This window comes from Engystomops pustulosus, chromosome 3 (genome assembly GCF_040894005.1).
Source record: "Engystomops pustulosus chromosome 3, aEngPut4.maternal, whole genome shotgun sequence".
NCBI classification, from domain to species: Eukaryota; Metazoa; Chordata; class Amphibia; order Anura; family Leptodactylidae; genus Engystomops; species Engystomops pustulosus.
This window is the reverse complement of record NC_092413.1, coordinates 110,412,213-110,433,523: the sequence shown is the minus strand read 5'-3', so window position 1 is coordinate 110,433,523 and position 21,311 is coordinate 110,412,213. Positions and strand designations below refer to the sequence as shown.

Genomic DNA, 21,311 nt, shown 5'->3' with positions numbered 1-21,311 from the left:
AAGGATCTTCTTTTCAAAAATACAAGAATAGGCTGCACACCAATATGTAAAAAGAAAGTGGGTACTTTATTCACCCAAGTGCTACTTTTCGGATCCTATTCAGAATCCTTTCTCAAGAAGAAAGTGGGTACTTTATTCACCCAAGCCTTGAGAAAGGATTCTGAATAGGATCCGAAATGTAGCACTTGGGTGAATCCATCAACTTGTTTTCTGCTCTCAGCTCCTGGCAGTGTGGGCAGAGGCACGTTCATGCTCTATGCCCGCACGCGCACACACACACGGCGAGATGTCATCAGGTGGCGAGACGCTGCGTCATAATGTGTGTGTGGCATGCGGAAAGTGAGCACAGACGTGCCGCCTCTTGAACTGCTGGGAAGCCGGAGAAGAGTGAGCGTCGAAGGTGAGTACTAAGTTTATTATTTTATCGGGACAGTACTGGGCATTATATTTAAAGGGGGCCCTGCAGGACATTTCCTTAAAGGGGGGCTCTGCTGGGCATTTTATTGATAAGAGGATAAGATACATTGGATTATACTATGGTCAGCTTACACTCTAGTATATATACGGTATATAACATTAACCCCTATATATCACCTCAAACTATTAATAACTATTTTTCAAAGCTTGTTAACCCTTTCAGCGCTTCATAGTAACTAAAATGCACTGGAGGTGTAACTTAGAAAATCCAATTTTGTCAGTAATATGTTCATTTAGCGCTAAAATTTACACATTCACAAAAGATAAAGGAAGAAAACCCATCTTATAATTTGTTCTGCTATTTCTCTCGAATACGGAACCACCCCACATGTGGATGTTACTAAATGTGTGTACTGCAGGTGCAGAAGGGAAGGAGGGCCATGCAGTAGCCTATTTGCCCTATAAGATATATAACTTTTTTGTCTGCTATAAAATATTTGTTTTTTCATTATTGTGGCCATCAAAGTCTTCCATGTGGTATAACACTTCTATTGGAGATACCTACGGAGATGGCTGAGGTTTTATTTTTAATTATATTTGAGGTTTTTTATCTAATAAAAAAACGTATCTATTCCATAATGCTAGTGGAGCAAATTACAGAATGTACTGATGGCTTTTTTGGGTGTATGAGGAAGGGGGACAAAATAAGTAAAATTCATCAATTTCTGGTGATTTTTTAAAACTGTTTTTACATTGTTCATCGTGTCAGTTAAACAATAATACAATTTTACTGTACAGGTCATTTCGGATGCAGCGATACCAAATCTGTAGGATCAAGCAGTCATCCGTAGTTAGGTATATATACAAAAAGTCCTCCAGCTCACCTGGATCATGCGGCAACTTAGTCCGCTAGCACGGATCCACCCCGCTGCTGGGCGATGTAGTCCATAAAAAAGAAATTTCCGGATCCAGCTAGGTGCAGATTAAAATCGCCTTTATTCGATTTTCAGGGCATCCATCAGATAAAATACAGGTGGCATGGTATAATCGTCAACGCGTTCCTAGCACATACAAGTGCTCTTAATCATGACTGAGGAGTGTGGTCAACCTGTTTGTTAAATAACCCATCGACCACTCCTCCCCCTTCAGATTCCACCAATCACATGTGATAACAATAAAACATGTCAATCTTTGCAAAACTTAGTACAAAATTCCATTGCAAGGCGTTATAGGTGCAAGAATTATACATAATAATCATGCTTGTTATAAAAATTAAACTTAAATAATACAGAGGCAATGTTTTTCTTTGTGTTCCGTGGTTCCTTTCAGCTGTTACGAAGGGAACTCCACGCTGATCTGGTATCTGCGGTCATGTGACTTGTCACCTGGTACAGCAACCGGTGAACAGCCGGAATACATTCAATAGTAAGACATTCCGTGGCGCCTTGAATTCATAAAGGTAAGTATATATACCGGTGCATCGAGGACCAACCAGCCTGGCATATCTCACGGTCGTTGGGGAGCACTTTGTGTTAATAATATTATCCACGAGGTACCATCGGTTGGTCGGTCGATCGATGGATACCGATTAGCCCAGTAACTAAATACAAAGAGTAAGACACAAATATTAAAATATTATATATATATATATATATTTTTTTTAAACAATGAGTAAATATAAAACCACATAAGTAGTGACTGTAAACATGCATTAATATGTTAACATGTAAACATGCAAACTGTAAACTGTTAACATGTAAATTTTTTGTGTAAACACATGTTAACAAGTAAACGTGTAAACATTAAACATGTAAACATGCATTAAGTAAGTTGTGTGGGATATGCAATGGATTTCTTTCCATCCCTAAAAAGTGTGTACAGAAGTGTCCGGTACCCTGCTGGGCATTCGATCCGGGTAACACATCCTTGTACACACTTGTTACTACACACCTAAGAAAAAAAGAAAAAAAATTTAAAAAAGGGAGAAAAAACCCAAAAACTGAGGTTTGGCTATTAAACACATAGAAAAGCATAACACAACACTATCCAGCAGATGACACTCAGCACATTCAGTAGTGGTACATAAATTCGTTCTTATAGTTCATCCCTAATGGAAACATTGTTTTGAGCTTAAATTGCCAATAGGCTTCCCTGTTTTTTAATAAAGTGCTTATATTGCCCCCTCGTATAGGTAGCCTGATCTTCTCAAATGCATGTGCTCTCAGACTGGCAGTTTTTCCCTCATGTACCATCACAAAGTGTCTAGATATCCCTGACAAATTTTTCCCTGCTGGGTTTTTGATATCTTTTAGATGTTCCTTGTCTTGAACTTTCTGCTTGTTTGGCCTATATACTGTAAATGGCATTCACCACAATACACAGTATATATTACATTGGTACTGTTGCAATTTAGGAAACTATCTATGGTGAATTTGATGTCACCCGTATTGTTTGTGATTGTTTTTGTATTTCTTACGTAATTACATGTTTTACAAGGGAAAGTGCCACATTTAAAAAATCCAGTTGTGTTCAACCATGTTTTATTTGTATTGTTGGATGAACTTGTTATCAGGGAGGGGGATAGAGTGTTCCCTATGGTTTTATTTCTACGGGATACTATTCCACATCCCCCCTTCAGTATTTGCTCTAAAATCGGATTCTCATTGAGGAGAGGTAAATGTTTCAGAACAATATTTTTAATGGTTTGGAATTGGGGACTATAATTAAGTACCAATGTTGGTTTTTTGTTACTGTCTGTTTTTGATGTTATATTCCTATTACCCGTATTCCGATTAGTGGACAGCACTCTCTCGATTTTTTGTCTGTAATACTTTTAGCTCTTTTGAGCATCCAATCTTTGTACCCTCTCTTTTTTAATCTACCCGAAATCTTCCTCACCTCATCCTCATAATCCAGATCTGTACTACAATTACGTCGGGCTCTTGTCATTTCTCCCACAGGGATTGATTTGACTGTATGTTGTGGATGTTGGCTATTGGCCAACAGAATAGTATTACCCGCCGTAGGTTTCCTGTAAGTACTTGTTTTAATGATATTCCCCGGTGTGCCTTCCAGGCTCAGATCAAGGAACACCATAGTTTTGGGATCAACACAATGGGTAAATTGTAACCCACATTCGTTGCTGTTCAAGTAATCCACGAAGAGTGGTATGGCAGACACATCGGCTCCCCATATAATGAGCAGGTCGTCGATGTATCTGCCATACCACTCCACGCAGGCAACAAATGGGTTATTAGGACCAAAAATGGCAGTTTCCTCCCACCAAGCAAGAACCAAGTTTGCCAGGGATGGGGCAAACTTCGCCCCCATACTTACACCCCTGGTCTGCAAAAGAAATTTGGAATCGAACATGAAAAAATTGTGTCTCAACAAAAAATCGCATGTCTCCATTAAGAAAGTGCAAAGGTTGTCATCATATATGCTGTGGTGTATTAAATGGTAATGCAATGCTTTCAAGGCTACATTATGCGGAATTGATGGGTAGAGAGCTACCACATTGCAACTGAGCCATGAGAATTCTTTTTTCCATATTTTGTTATGCATAGCTCCAAGTACCTCCCCGCTATCTTTCAAAAAACCTGGGATTCTTTGTACTAAGGGTTGAAGGTGGTGGTCTAACCATCCACAGAGGTTCTCATTGATGGATCCGATACCCGCCACGATCGGTCTCATGGGTGGGGGATGTATTCCTTTATGCGTCTTCGGGAGACCATGCAGAATTGGAATGGTAGCATTTGTGGGGATGAGACGTTCTATTTGTTTATCTTTAAGAACCCCCACGGCTACACCTTCCCTGCATAACTCCAACAATTTTGCAGAGAACACTTCAGTAGGATCCCCTCCTAATTCACGGTATGTTATGGTGTCGGACAAAAGGAGGCTCATCTGGTCTATGTAATCACCTTTGTTCATGACCACAACTGAGCCCCCTTTGTCCGACATCCTGATCACCACGTCTTCCCAACCTGAAATCTCTTTAAGAGCCATTCTTTGGCTATATGATAGATTTTGTGGTGTTTTTAAGCCTTTATTTTGGATATTCTCATGGAGAGACCTAATATCCCTTTCCACCCGTTCCTGAAAGAGACCCATGGAATCTGTTCTCTCTTTTGTCGGGTAGAAAGACGGGTTTTTGATGTGATATTGTGTCATATTCCCCACTCTTAAATGATCGCTATCCAAGGACTGCAGCAAATTTAAAGTAACCTGGGATTGAAAATCTTTCCCACTAAATTCATTAGGTATGTGTGTCTCATTATCCCTCTCTACTACTGGATCCTTATCATCACAGTTAAAAAAGTATTTTCTTATGGTGAGATCTCTAATAAATTTGTTAACATCTTTTATTGTATTAAATGCATCAAAATCTCGCGTAGGGACAAAATTCATACCTAGGATCAATACTGACCGTTCAATATCTGAGAGTTCTCGATCAGAGAGATTTACTATGTCCATAGACTTTAGCTGTTCTTCTGACTCCGCAGTTTTCTCGTGGGGATGCCCTGTGATTGGTTGCCATCTGTGCTTTCTCCCCCCACGTCGTTTTTTTGTTGTTGCTGCGGTTTTCGGGCTTTTTTCTTTTTGTAATATGAGGGTTTTTTTCTCCGGCTATTATCCAAGTCAGAATCTGCAGAATCTCCCGAATCCTTTTCAGTGGAAGTGAAACTGACATTCCTGGTCGTATTTTCTCTAGACGTAGACCTACGTTTCAAAATTGCTTTTGGCGTATGTGGGGGTCTTTCCCACCTTCCCCATTCATAGACTTGTTTATTATTGTAATCGAATTGGTCTCTTGAAAACTTATTCTTTTTAGTGGAGATGATGGAATCCTCCAAAGTACTTGTTGAAGTTGCAGCTCTCTGTAGGACTTCTTCAAACTTCTTTTTGTCCAATGTGTCCGCTAAGTTTTTCTTGGTAATTTCAATTTCTTGTTGTAGCACTTTAAGTTTTATATCTTCTTGTTGTGTTATGAGTTCCATAAGTCTGAGTGAACACTCTGAGAGAGCATTGTTCCAGTCCTCTATAAATGTCTCAGAGTAAACACAGGTGGGAATCTTTTTTATGCGTAACCCTCTTGGGATCATTTTTCTCTCTCTGTATTTATTTAGAGTTGTATAATCCCACCAAACTCGTGTTTCATTATGTAGCAGCTTTTCCAATTGTTTCCCATCAGCTGTTGGTGAACTTTGTTCATTATTGTCCAGGAATAAGGCTGCAGCCTTCTCATGTCTGTTGGTCATTTTGTGTTAATACACAGTAATCGGAAACTATGCCGTTTTTACACAACAGATACTTGAGGTGTGTATAACCATGGCCAAAATATTAGCCTGTAATCTGTGTAGGATTTCACCCGTTTGTCAATTTAGGATCCTTCAACAGTGTGCACGGAGTATAGCAGACAAAAGTATATATACAAAAAGTCCTCCAGCTCACCTGGATCATGCGGCAACTTAGTCCGCTAGCACGGATCCACCCCGCTGCTGGGCGATGTAGTCCACAAAAAAGAAATTTCCGGATCCAGCTAGGTGCAGATTAAAATCGCCTTTATTCGATTTTCAGGGCATCCATCAGATAAAATACAGGTGGCATGGTACAATCGTCAACGCGTTTCTAGCACATACAAGTGCTCTTAATCATGACTGAGGAGTGTGGTCAACCTGTTTGTTAAATAACCCATCGACCACTCCTCCCCCTTCAGATTCCACCAATCACATGTGATAACAATAAAACATGTCAATCTTTGCAAAACTTAGTACAAAATTCCATTGCAAGTCATGATTAAGAGCACTTGTATGTGCTAGAAACGCGTTGACGATTATACCATGCCACCTGTATTTTATCTGATGGATGCCCTGAAAATGGAATAAAGGCGATTTTAATCTGCACCTAGCTGGATCCGGAAATTTCTTTTTTGTATCCGTAGTTAGGTCCCTGTACATCTGGCTTAATGAGTAGGATGCTCATGTAGGGGGTAAGACCTCTAGATTATGTAATTTTAGACTCTGTACAGGTATTGAAATCTGACACAGCCGATGCATTGATGAATGCCTAAGATTTGCAGCATTTATCTAATGGTACTAGAAGACCTCTGTGGTTCAAGCATTGGAAGGGTGATATAAACTCCCAATCAAAACTGTGTAATTTTCTTTTTAGTGGAGAATTTGTGATTGGTCCTTATTTAGATGATATATAAAATCAGACCGCAGATAAGAAAAAAGATTTTCGTGAAATAAAAAACTAAAAAAGGAGTTCACCTTTCGTTCCCTCAAGAATCACGCCCCATCATATAGAAGTAACGGTACAGGGAGATAGAGTTCCCCCAAAGGAGGAAAAGGTAGGGGTTTCATCTTTAACCCCAATGCGAATAAGCCAGAACCAAAACACTTTCTCCCGGGTGGGGTGGGGTGAGTTTTTAAAATTTAACAGAAGTGGTAACCCAAGACAGTTGGATCTTAAACATAATCCAATGGGGTTACAAAATAGAGCTATTGCCCCCCTCCACGTCAAAATTCATTTGGGCAGTCACTGAGGGGTTAAATTTTGAGAGTTTTAATTGGAAACTATGGGGGAGATTTATCATCTGTTTCTTAGAGCAGAACTGTTCTAGTTGCCCTTGGAAACCAATCAATGCTCAGTTTTCATTTTATAAAAGCTGTGGGAAAATTAAATCTGAGCTCTGAGCCCTGGTTGACATGAGCAACTAGAACAGTTATGCTCTAAGAGACTGATGAATCGTGGGGTGTCGTCATCATACATGACTGCTTGGTCCCGCCCCTGGTTAGACGGAGTAGCGGCCTGTCAGCTTATGCAGATGCATAGGCTGACACTTCTAATGCAATGCAATACATGTTTTTTGCAGTGCATTAGTATGTACTAGTGATCACATGATAAATGTCACATGATAACATCATAAAATTCATTAAAATGTCCCAAAAGCTCCTAACGCACATAACAATAAATAATAAAAAAAAGTAAAAAAAAACACAACATATTATGTGTCACTGCCTCCCAAAATTCCCAATCTATAAAAATGTAGAAACGGTTATTCCCAGCTGTGAATCCCATAACGGAAAAATGCTCTCAAATGTCCAAATTTCCACTTTTTTGCCTTTTCGCAACACATAAAAAATGTAATACATTAACTGAATGCGAAGGAAAAGCAATCTTGCCTCAATGTGCGATCGCAGGTAGAGCCTTGGATTGCGTTTCAAAACGCTACCAAAATGCCCCGCCATGTGTCCTGACAGCGGGTTACATCCACATGCGGGGTTTCCTCTTTCTCTGAAAAAACTGCACAATATATTTCTAGATGCATTTTCTACTTTTATTCGGTTAATGTGGGTACATTTTGCAGCTAAATGAATGTAATAATGATAAATATTAGCGAATTCCAAATCAAACCTTCATTTTGTTTGAAGTTCTTTAAAATGCATAAAATACATTAACAAGCTTCCTAACTGCTGTTTTGAAAAGTTTGAGGGGTGAAGCTAATAGAACTGGGTGATATGTGGGGGCTTCTATTAACAGAACGTCCGAAACCCCTATAGAAATGAAATGGTCCCTAAAATAGATTCTAAAATTTTCTTCAAAATTTGAGAGAATGCTGTGCGATTTGTGATCTCTCTAGTGTTAAAATAAAACAAAGATATCCAAATTTTTTTTTGTATAGATGGACCTCTCTTAGCTGGGTTAATCCACTAAATACTAACAACAAAACTGCCGCAATGCCAGTTTAACCCATTTTTTTTTTTGCTGATAAGATGTAACTTTTATTCAAAATGTTTTTAAAAACATATATAACAGAGAACATATATATATATATATATATATATATACATATATATATATATATATATATATACTAGAAGGATTTTAAAAATTGTCAGGAGCTGGGAGTTAGGTAGCAGCAGATGAATAGAGCTAAGTTAGCCAGCGTGGTGCTACCTACCATGTTTCCCCGAAAATAAGTGGCTTCATTTTTGCTCCTAAAGAGGCACTAGGTCTTATTTTCAGGGGATGTTTTATTTTTCCATGAACAAGAATTTACATTTATGATTAAACAAAAAATCAACTTCTTAAACATCCTTATGACCCAAACTGTCATGCTGTATTTCTTGTGACTCCATTTCTATTAAATTTATTGGCCCCAATCTCTCATGTTTAGTAAAAGCACTTTCCATAAATGACCCTTCTTATCCTGGCAGCTGCTGGTATCACATTTGCAGCACAACAGCCAGTGATTTACTTCCTTGAATTCTTCCCCATGTCACAACCTTCTGGGGGGAGCTGCTTCAATGACTGCCGCTAGGTCTTATTTTCAGGGGAGGCCTTATATTTCTAAGCCTGGACAATATTGTACTAGGTCTTATTTTCGGGGGATGTCTTATTTTAGGGGAAACAGGGTATGTATGGAATGTGATGTATGAGGAACAAGGGACATAGAAAATCAGGGGCTAACAAGCCCATCTTTCGATAGTTTTAACCCCTTCCCTACATTTGACGTAATAGTACTGCATCGCGGGAGCTGCGTTCCCGCAAAATGCAGTACTATTACGTCATGCTTCTGACGACACCTGCCTCTAACACCCGCGATTGGAGATTTCTCCGATTGCGGGTGTTAACCCCTGACACGCCGCGGTCGGGGGGGGTCCGCTGCTCCGATCGCAGCCCCGGGACTGCCGGTGCCCGGGGCTGCGCGATCCTCTTCTGTGTGCTGGGTTCCTGCCTTCTGGCAGGACCCGGCTGTATTACACTGTGTAATGTGAAGAATAGCTTGAACAAGCGATCAGTGGATTGCTTGTTCAAGCTAACCTGTAAAAGTTAATAAAAAATGGTAAAAACATTACATAAAATCATTTTTTAATAAAAAGAATTACTTAAATAAAGTTAAAGTCCCCTAAACACAAATATTCCCTATACACATGCAATAAAGTGGGAAAAAAACCCTCATATTTGGTATCGCCGCGTCCGTAACAATTCGTACAGTAACTCAGAAACATTATTGGACCCACTTGGTGAACGCAGTAAAAACAAAACCCGAAAAACAGGCCAAAAATGTACATTTTTCATAAAATCTCCACACAAAAATGTTCTAAAAAGTGATCAAAAAAAGTTATGTGCGCCAAAATGGTACCACTGAAAAGAACAACTCAACAAGTAAAAAATAAGCCCTAAACTAGCTCTGTCAACCAAAAAATAATAAAGTTAAGTCTCCGAAAAGATGGCGATGCAAAAACAAATAAGATTTCCTCTATACAGGTGGTCCCCTACTTAAAGGAAACCTACCACCACAAATCTACCTATAAAGGTAGATTGGGTGGTAAGTGGATCAATGGGACGTGAGGATAGCCCTTTTAAGGGCTAATCCTCACGTCCCCACACTTTTTTGATAACTTTTATTACACATATATTCAAATTTACTTATGCGGCTACTGGGGCGTGGAGTAGCCGCATCTGAGGTTACACGAGGCGGCTACTCCACGCCCCGGTAGCCACTTTACACCTCCTACTCACCCATCTTCGGCGCGCAGCTACGCGGAGCTGCGCGCCCTCGTCTGGCGATCCTGCCGTCTGCGCATGCGCAGATGCGGCTACTGCATGCGCAGATGGCAGGATCGCCGGACGAGGGCGCGCAGCTACGCGGAGCTGCGCGCCGAAGATGGGTGAGTAGGAGGGGCAAAGTGGCTACCGGGGCGTGGAGTAGCCGCCTCGTGTAACCTCACATGCGGCTACTCCACGCCCCAGTAGCCGCATAAGTAAATTTGAATATATGTGTAATAAAAGTTATCAAAAAAGTGTGGGGACGTGAGGATTAGCCCTTAAAAGGGCTATCCTCACGTCCCATTGATCCACCTACCACCCAATCTACCTTTATAGGTAGATTTGTGGTGGTAGGTGCCCTTTAAGAACACTCAACTTAAGAACAAACCTACAGACCCTATCTTGTATGTAACCCGAGGACTGCCTGTATTAGTTTTTATCCAGTAAAATTGTAAAAATAAATGAAAATCTTTATAAATGAGGTATCACCGTAAAGATAATATATATTAAAGATAATATAGTATTTTTAGTGAACGGTGTACGACCCCCCAAAAATACGAAAAGAAAGTAAACCGAAATTGACAATTTTCTTTTCACCCATACATTCAAGAGTTAATAAAATATCATCAATAAGCTTGAAGTATTTGTAAAGTGCATCTCATGTCGCAAAAAATAAGCCCTTATATTGCCAAAAAAATAAAGATTGTATAGCCAATTAAAAGTGACAATGCATAATCTGCTCTGAATGGCGCAGCTTCACTTCGATGCCCTGGTGTGTGCCCATACAGCAGGTTACCATCACATATGGGGTATTGTTAGACGTAGGAGGGATTGGGTATCAAATTTTGTGGAGCCTTTTGTTATTTTATCCACTGAGAATTTGTACATTTTTTGAAAGACACATTCATTTGTAGGGAAAAAGTAGAACATTTTGAAGTTCGAAAATCAAGAATTTTTCCAAATTTTCATCATATATCTTATTTTCTCATAAATAAATGCAAAACATACCACCAAAACATACCATCAACCAACATGAAGTACAAAGTGTCATGAGAAAACAATTTTAAAATCACTTGGATATGTTAAAGCGTTCCGAAGTTATAACCACTTGTAGTGACACAGGGCAGATTTGAAAAAATGGCCCGTGTCAGGAAGGTGAAAAGTGGCTTCAGCGTTAAGGGGTTAAAGAGATACACTGGAGCTAATATATAGGACTAAGATAAAACGATAATCAATGGTGTCTGCCAATCAGGGTCCAAAGAACTAAGATATCCTTTTCGATGGTGATCTGATCAGTGAGTACTCTATTGACTGTGTTACATTGATTTCCCAAAAACCTCACCCCATTCCTCCCCCTCTCCCCTCCTTTCCCTACCCTCCATCTAAGAAGTTATTAGAAGGAAGGGATAACAAATACAATGCACCTGTTACAAGGGAAACCACCAGGAATGAGCACATTCAAAAAATACACCCTCAGCAGCTAATTCCCACCTCCTGACAATTTTTAAAATCCTTCTTGAGTTATAAACAGAGAATGCTTATAAATATATATGTTTTTAAAAAAAAATATTTGCAGAAAAGTTACATTTTATTGTAACTGGCCTTGCAGCGCACAAGGTCACTTCTAAACTGACGCAAACACAAAGTTGAGATATGGTAAATGTTAGTTAGTAACTAATTTGGGTAGTAAAACTATCAGTTTAAAAAACAGAACATTTTGAAGTTTGAAAATAGCTAATTTTTTCAAAATGTTTTCCAAATTCACCTTTTTTTCTTAAATAAATTCAAAATTTATCAACCAAAATTTTCCACTAACTTGAAGAACAAAATACCACAGAAAAACAAACTCAAAAACAAGCGGGTAAGATAAACTGTTAAAATCTGCAACAGCCAATTTAAATCAGGATGGATTCACATGTACACTGGAAATAAAGGAGACTCTCAGAAACTACTATGATTTGCAGTGGTGTCACCAGAAGGTATGGTGCATCACTATCAGTTTGTAGCTCTACCTTTCAGAATCTTATCTGCACCTCATATCTTCACCAAGCTACTGATAGAGGGACTAGCACCAGTAAGAAACGGTGGTAATCTGGTTGTATCATACTTGGAAGTCTCCCTGATTTACTCCAGGAAATTTATGTTGGGCTTTTTGAAAAACCTGGGGTGGGTAGTCAATCAGGAAAAATCCAATCGAACACCAGAAAAGGGAGACATTTTCTTAGGGGTGCTGCTGAATTCAGAACTACAGATGTCTTTCCTTTCAGATGCCAGGAGAGAAAAGCTGATTCATCTGATAGACTGTTGGCTATCCAATGTTGTTCCATAAGGAAGGCTATGAAATTTCTAGGACTCATGACGGGGGTCTCATGGATCAATAGTCGTTTTCTGCATTCAGAGGGATGCAAGTAAGGTTGGGGAGCAAAACTTCCTTAGGGTTATATTCAGGGGGTCTATTTGGAAAGCAGTTTGGGAAGTTCTGAAACGGACTTCCCAGCAGCTAATCCAGAAGCATCTAAGAATTTATTCCAACAAAATGACAACTGTAGCCTATTATAAGAGGCTGGCAGGCACTAGATAAATTACTATAGATATCTCAAAAATTTTTTTTAGTCCATTTCAGCTTTTTGTCTCAAAGGAGAAGAGGATCAAATAGTGTACTTCTTAAGATGAAATTATTACGAACAAGAGGCCCCTTAAGGGCCCAGCTCATTTTAACCTTAATTCCTTAATGATACGCTTTGAAAGGCTTTAAAGGGGTTTGCCCATAAAAGAAAATTCTCAAATTTCAATCCCCTAGTGATGATTACTCAAAGTTTTTTTTTAACCACTTACTTTTCAATTTTTTTACTGTTTTAGCTCCTATCATTCCCTAAGCTGGTCAGTGTAATATTCCATAGTGTGTGTAGCGTCTCTCTAAGCGAATACATTATGATCCCTCTAGTGCTATGAGATGCTGTGTGTTGAAAATGTGGTTAGATTATCAGGGTACAGGTTTATATACACTTTCATTTAGCTTCTGAACTTTGTACTAGTATCTGACTCATAGAAAGAGAGATGAGATGCATATTACACACAATTACATGCTCAGCCCTGCTACATCATAGCCACAACATGCTGACAGATCTGCTGTGCCTCCCACCCCTTCCCCTGGATAAAGACCTAATCTGTCTGTAGCTTGTAGCTTTTCTCTGCTCATGTCGCTGGTGCTGTTTGCTGGCCAAAAGTCTGTGTGAATGTGAGCTTATCTTGGAATGCAAGGGCGGGGGCCACTGCATGTGAATGTATTTTTTTAAAACATTAATTTTTTTTATGTGTTATATTTTATATTATTTTTTAATTATTATTATTTTTTATTATTATTATTTTTTTTTATTGTTTTATTTTATGTCTTTTACAAGTTTTTCCCTGTAAATGGGTTGTCTATAAGAGCCCCAGTTACAGGGAGGAATGACACCCCGTGAGGGCTGATGTTGATCAGAGCTGTACTTGCTCTGATCATACCCGGCAGCTCTGATTTAACCCATTTAGTGTCTGCCGGTGCTATAGATCGCGGGGTCTGCTCCTCTCTACATTGAGCTACTTCAGCGCAGTGCTGTGAGGAGTGGAGGAGGAAGAAGCTGTAATAAACAACATGTTCCTTCTCACTAAAGTCTCTGGGTGTCTCTAACGTCTAAAGACGCTGTTGCAGATGACAGTATCTATAGCCCATTTATTACATTTTAACTTTTTTGGAATGCAAAATCTATTCTTATACTGAGTGATCCCCAGCCAGAACTATTTGCCACTATTTGCCATGTTAAAGCACATTCTACCACAGCTACTGCTGCCTTCTCAGCAGAAAAAGGAAATCTACTATTAAAGTCTTGCCATTTCCCATGTTTTTCTTTTTTGCTACTCCAGTCTTGGTTAAAGCAGAACTTAGACTTGGGCTAGTTTTACATATCTTTTTACCTCTACATTGGAATGATTGGATCGGGAGGATTCCCAAGGTAACGTTGCAACTATGGGCTCAAACATATCAACCCCTCCTCCCAAAAGCGTGAGAAAGGGTGAACATTGGCATCAGCTAGTGATTGGTTGCTGCTGATTTTCAGGGTTTTGCCCCAGTGATATCAGTTTCCTTATATGGATACTGACATCAACTGGGACTTCCCTTTTGCTGAGCGATGTATACACCGTTTGGAGCTTTATTTGTTAAATGTGTAAATGGGCTTTTGTGATGGCAGATCCAATATGTAACATCTTCCCCAAAACCATCTCTCTCACCTACCCCTCCTGTGGTTGGTTGTATTGTTGTATGCCATAATAATAATAATTCTTTATCTGCACAAAGCATGCCAAATTAGTCCTTAAAGGGGTATTCCAGGAATCAGCATAATTCATATACAAGTGGGCACTCAAAATATAAGCTAATGTGTAATTAGTTTTTGCTTCCCTTAGCAGAAAATGCTGATGACATAGACTGTAATGAAGAATTAAAATGCTACTGGCCCTTTAATCAGTCCGTTGATTTCCTCTGCGCGGTCCGTTGCAGGACAGAAGATGGCTGCTGGTCACATGTCCACATCACATGTCCTGCACCTGCCTGGGCAGGTCATGTGATCACCACTAGGTTTGGCTGTAGTCTGTTGGTTGCAGTACATCCAGTATGGCCAGTGTTGTGGTGATGGTTACTATGGTAACAGTGCAAGAAAACCTGTTACATCATCACCGGGAGCAGAGCATAAGAGGGAGGAGGAGTTACTGAGAACTAAAGGATCATGGAACTTGTAGTTTCCAGTGGCGGCCATCTTAGTGATAACTCCACCTACTTTAGAGAGGTCATAAATTTTGTAAATCATAAAATCAAATTATTTAAGCTCCGTTTTGTGACTAATGACATTGTGTATTGTTGTATTCATTTATTTATATTATCATGGGTTTTTGTGTCAGACGTTCATATTCCCGGAATACCCCTTTAAAGAAAATCTGCCATTAAAATCAAGCATGATAAACCAAGGGCAGTTACTAATAGATCCAGGCACTGTGACTGTGGTCATTTTCTTATATCTGTCTTCCTTCTAAAATCAACTTTTTTAATTATGCTGATGAGCCAGACAGACTCTGGGGGTTGTCGCCAGAGCCTTTTAGTAAAGTCTTTTCACAGGCTGTTACAATGAGCATAACATGTGTCGCCCAATCCTCTAGCAACAACAGAAGTCAAAGGGGAGGGAAGAAGCTTTCTAAAACTGCATGTATCCACTTGTATGTATTACAAAACTCAAGAAAAACTACTATAACCAATATGGGTGGACCTCTTCCTCGTTAGTCCCTTGAGCTCTGACTTAAAGAACCTCCTATAGGAGTGAATAAAGTGCATTACATGTATAAATAAATACAATGTATCACACAATAGCTCAATCACAAATTAAGGGGATCTGTCTGCTGTATGCGTTTTAACATTTTCATCATAGGTGTTAAAGAACATTTTGTACTAACATATTGTGGGCTGAGCTGAGATCTACACATCTATGTCAAAATTAGAATAATAGTAAAATCTAATAAAATATGTATAGAAGATAACTTAATATTGTCCAGATGTACAGTCTCATCTCACTACTGGCTCTGCTCCTTAGAGATGCCTATAAATATTACAGGCAATTTTTGTAATGTGTCAGACAGGATAACATCTCGTGGTCAATGGTTTCAGAGGCAACAACACAGTGTGGTGAGCCACAAACTCTCCTGTTATTACACTATGTCATCTTTCTCATTACAGGCACATTACTAGTATATGAAGCATATGTAAACATATGTCTATATCTGTCCTTATCTGTATATAAATATACCTGCATATGCCATTATTATATGTCTGTGGTGATGTAGATCTTACGAGGCCTCTAGGCGTTCGTCAAATAACAGGTGATTCTGTGGCTTACCACACAAGTTAACTGTAGCTAAAACTAAGGGTCATGGTGTTTTGGCATTTCAGGAGTATAGTAGGAGTCTTATGCAAGTTTTCTTCTATCCGTCTGCAATCTTTTTTTTTGTTGTTTTTTTTTTGTCAGTTATTTATTGTTCGCATTTATAATTTCTCAAATAATTTTCTTATTTAGCATGTATATACCCAGCAAGAAGTACGAGAGCTTCTTGGTCGCCTTGATCTTGGAAACCGCACAAAAATGGGCCAGAAAGGATCATCAGGATTATCACGAGCTGTGTCGGCTTTTGGTATCGTGGGTAAGTTGGATTTTTCAGCGAATTTTTTTTTTGCTCTCATTAGCAATTGAAGTCTTTACTTTATCATACAGGCTGCTTATGAGTAAGGTCACCGTAGCTTGTAACTCCCTGTAGCCCTGCATCTTTTTATAAAGTTTATTCAACACTTTTTTTTGAGTGGCGCTCTTCCCCTTCGCTCTAGTCTATTAGTAAGATGTCTTCCAACAAATTCATTGTAAAAATAAAAACGCAAGCAAAGATGTTGGATTGTCAGAAATGTTAGATGAAAAATAAAAATGTTATGCCTTATGGTAGTTAAAGGACATCTGTGTGTCCCCTCTGTCAGGAACTGCTCTAATTTAAGCTTCCTATGCCCTTGTTTTTAAGAATAAATGGCTTTAAAAGTATGCAAATGAGCCTGAGGGGATCCAGGTTCCATTCAAACCTATGGAGCCTGCAGGCTTATAATGTAAAAGCCGTTAAATAAGCTAAAAGAAGAGAAGACACTGCCTGAGGGGGCACACACACCAGTTTTAGTGTACTTTGTGTACAATCCTTCATCCTGTTGGTAGATGTTCTATAAATATAGAAAGGTTTTGAAGCCCATGGTTATGTGATGGCGGAAGTAACATCATTTGCTCCACCATACAGTCAAGCTACCCTGCCTCCTAACTGCTGCTGACACTGTTAACCCTGCCCTCCCTCAGGAATTAGGAAGTTGAGAGAGACTTTGTTTGTGTATGATTTACTGAAGAGAAATCTGCTCCATCTTTCCCACCTCCCTTAGGAATGAGAGAATTGCTGAGAGAGGGGAAATGGAGGAGCTGAGAGATGTTTACTCTGATCTGCTGAAGAAAATTCCTGAGGAAGGGGGAATGAGGGAGTTGAGAGGCGTTGGCTGTATGAGACCCGCTAAAGAGAAATTAGCTCCCTCTATCCTTCCTCAGGAATCTTCTTGACTAGACTTCTTGAATAAATGATTCAGCCCTAAAACACACCCCTTGGAAATACACCTATAGTCTTTGTTGCTTCTGTTTTCAGTATTTGTAATATTTTATATTTTCATTTTTTCATCCATTTGGAAACAAGCACATATAGGTGGCTGCTTGTCTCCAGCATCTTCTTGTTATATATGTCGGGTGAACGCATTAAAATAAAAAAAACTTGCTGTTCTACGAGAGCGGTTCAATAAGTACCCGTGTTTGATGACAGAGGGTGTTCCTGAGGGAAGTTGGTGTTATCATTGTGTGCTGCCATCTTTCAAACAACGGCAAAACAAATTGCAGACTGATTGATAGGTTAGATTGGATTTGGCAGCCATTTGAGTAAGACCTGTTTTGTGATTTTCGCTAAGATGGAAATAGAGCAGTATCGTTCAGTAATTCGCTTTTTGTTTTTGGGAAAAAATGTGAGGAGATAAAATCAAAGTTGGATGCTGTTTATGGGGACACTTTACCATCAATGACCACAGTTGGATATTGGTTCAACTAATTTAAACGTGGGCGAACACCCGTTTTTGATGAGGAGCGACCAGGACGCCCGGTAGATGTGGTTACCGAAGAAATCAATTTAAAAAGTCCAGGAAATGATACTCGCTGATTGATGAACGAAAGTGCACAAATTAGCAGAGGCCGTAGGTGTGTGGACCAGAACAGCAATTAATATTTTAATATTTTAAAAATTGTCGGCCTGATGGGTGCTGTAATTGCTCATGGTGGACAACAAGCGGATGTGGCTGTTAACTTCTAAGCAGTGTTAGGAACAATTTAAGCGAGATCCAAAAGGAGTTTTTTCATTGAGTTGTCACAGTTGACAAAACCTGGATTCATCATTACACACCAGAAACTAAGCAACATTCAAAAGATGTATTTCTCCCAGTGAATCTGCTCCAAAGACGTCCCATCGGCCGAATTGCTGCCAACCCCCACCCCCCTGGAATTCACCCAATCTGGCTCCCTGCAACTTTTTCTTGTTCTCTAACATGAAGGAATGGCTTGCGGGCAAAAAATATAGGAAGTCATTGCTGAGATAGAAGCGTATTTTGGAGAGTTTGACAAATCCTATTTTTTGGAGTGGTTAAAAAAATGGCAGGAACGTTGGGAGAAGTGTATCTTTCTTAAAGGGGACTATGTTGAAAAATATAAAAAAATTTTTTGAAAAAATGGTGTCTTAATTTCTTATTGAACCACCTTCGGGTACAAGTAAATGGTTAAAGTGATGTATTTAAAAAAAAGAATGAAGTATACTGTACAGACTTGCTTTTTTTCTGCAGTCAGAGATGATTCCATATATTTGCTCACTAGTTGTTTGTTTCTGGAGCATTGCGCTTCCCTTTGAAGGATACACGTGAGCTGTAAACCAGAGCTCTCCTGGTAATTTTAAGTATGAATCAGGTACTTTAGTGAAGCGCAGATGGCTAACACAGAAGAGGTTACATTCATTCTATAACTATTGCCTTCTGGCAAGGCAAGCCTGTAAACAAAGGTGCTTTAATTGTGAAAACACACATATATGCGTCACTACAGGACACAGTCAATTTTGCCATTTTTATGTCTAGCTGTAAAAATCACTGTTCTTTGCATTACCATCAAGAGGCTTGTGTTTTGTGCGATTAGCTGTTTTTATTGTTAGCTTTTGGGTGTATATGTAGCTTTTTGTGGATCCTTTGTTTGAGACAAATACGTTTTTTTAATGAGATGAGTTTTATTTTTTATTTTTGAAATATTGTTTAAACATAGGCTAATGTTAATGTGCTGGGCTAGGGCGTTAACACCCTCTATGCTTGAGGTTGGCATAGGGGTAAAAAAAATAGCAGATAAAGGCGGTCCCCTACTTAAGAACACTCGAATTACATACGACCCCTAGTTACTAACGGACCTCTGGATATTGGTAATTTATTGTACTTTAGTCCCAGGCTACAATAATCAGCTGTAACCATTATCACAGGTGTCTGTAATGAAGCTTTAGTGTTAATATCGATTCTTATGACAACCCAACATTTTTAAAATCCAATTGTCACAGAGACCAAAAAAGTTCTTGCTGGGATTACAATGATAAAATATACAGTTCCGACTTACATACAAATTCAACTTAAGAACAAACCTACGGACCCTATCTTGTATGTAACCCAGGGACTGCCTGTATTGCAATATTGCTCTTGCAATATACAGAATAGAGGATACCAGTATTCTTAACACTCCAATAGATTCTGAATACGTTACTCACCCTGAGGAATCCAGGTAGCAAATCTCTTGCCTTCAGTCTTTTAATGTGTCCAATTGCTCCCACATGGCATGTATACCAGAAAACTGATACATGCCACACAATGTTTTTTTCACCAAACAGCTGATTTTAATAATAATGAATTTTGTGTCGTGTCATGTCATAATGTCATTCAGCAATATTCTTCTTTTCTGACAGGATTTGTCCAGTTTTTGGAAGGGTATTACATTGTGCTAATTACAAAGAGAAGAAAAATGGCGGACATTGGAGGTCATGCAATATACAAAATAGAGGATACAAGTATGCTGTACATTCCCAATGATTCTGTACGAGTCACTCACCCTGATGAAGCCAGGTAACAAATCACATTCATATGACCTTTTAATGGTGTTTACTGTGTATGCAGTAAATCATCATGTTATGCAGGGTGTTGATAATAAGGGGAGATATATAGAGCAGGGGCTCCTCTTTTTTTCAGAAAGGGGTCATTTGAATTTTTATGTTTTTTTTCACTTTTTCATTTAATAATTTTGTAAGGTTGTTTTAGGATGTTTGAACACTAAGGGTTCTGATCTTTTTTATTGCATATTTTCTGCTTACAACTGGTTAAACCTCACCCCCTGCTGCATGTTGTAAACGCCTGAAAGTTGAAGCCTGCACTTGAAAACCTAGCCTTAGAGTCCAGGTTGGTTTGAAAAATCCACCTGAGCCCTTACAGGAGCTATAAATCTAGATTAACCGTTTAAAGGGTTGTCAGAGGGTATAAAAGAACCTTTGGGTGGCCAGGATGGGGCGGGTTAAAAAAATAAACATGTAATTACCTCCTGGCGCCCTCCCGCCAGTGCTGTGATCTCTCTAGTCCATTTCCCATGTAAACAAACAGGGGCACGAAAGCCATGCCATGGGCTCGGCTTTCTGACGGCTGAGGTTGCCGGGCAGCCCCACCCATCCCACATTATGCACCGCTGGGAATAGGGATGGCTGGGTGAGGCCGGCCACCATGGCAGATGCAGAACCTAGACTCGGCCCTTATCTGACCCTTTCTAAGCCGGGTAAGTGGGTGTAGCTATCAAAGGTCACACCCACACTACATGCTGATGTCTCTGAACTATAGTTGTTGCACATATCAAAGTCTGGGGCTGTGCCAGAAAAATGTGGTCAAATGAGATCAACCAGGAACTGGTGGCTAGTGGCCAAGTGCTGAAATCAATAGTGGGTAGTCACATCCGTGTAAGAGCTGTAATCAACAATCTACACCTTTTATGGAAGTGCTTCTACCATGTTGTGGAGATATAGATTAAAAATGTATAGGTCCTGATTCCTTAAGCATTAAAGGACATCTGCCATCTTAGCTGATGGTAGATGATTATTACTAGCCTCCCTGCCCAGTCCTCAAGTCCTCAATATGCATAAATTATTTCTCAGCACAGTTATAATTTATTTACTCCCCGTGGCGGTTGGTACAGCCCTGATAGCGTTCTGAGAGCCGGTGACGATACTGGCTCTCTTTTAGAATCTCGCGCTGGTCAGCAAGCCGGCAGCAAAAAATCTTGGAAATTGTGAAAATTTTGCATATGCAAGTGATTACCTGCCGGCTAGTTGCCTAGCTCAAGATTTGAAAAGAGATCCGTCTTATTTGCATATGGTATTAAATTATTTTTCTCCAAAATGCGGCCATAGAAAGTTATGAGAAAAGGAGTGTGGAGAATGCTGGGACGGGACGGGGAGTTGAGTAATAATCATGTACCATCAGCTAAGCTGATGGTAGATGTCCTTTTAAGGTTGGACCTTATTAAAGACCTATTTTTTTCTTGACAATAATCATGATTTCTTAGTAATTATAATGATATTTGATCATGTGGAATTGTGTTGGCAAAAGAGATCAATAATAAGACCGACTCATTGTAATG

At 39.4% G+C, this 21,311-nt stretch overlaps 1 protein-coding gene across 5 annotated transcripts in view; it reads left to right on the top strand.

Annotated features, from left to right (window-relative positions):
* Window positions 1-21,311, top strand: part of FIG4 (FIG4 phosphoinositide 5-phosphatase) — a 279,940-nt gene that overhangs the window by 71,150 nt on the left and 187,479 nt on the right. For all 5 annotated transcript variants that reach the window (XM_072141804.1, XM_072141806.1, XM_072141807.1 and 2 more), the window contains exons 4-5: window positions 16,077-16,200; window positions 19,600-19,756. In XM_072141804.1, coding sequence (XP_071997905.1) covers window positions 16,077-16,200; window positions 19,600-19,756 — 281 coding nt within the window. The remainder of the gene's footprint in view (window positions 1-16,076; window positions 16,201-19,599; window positions 19,757-21,311) is intronic.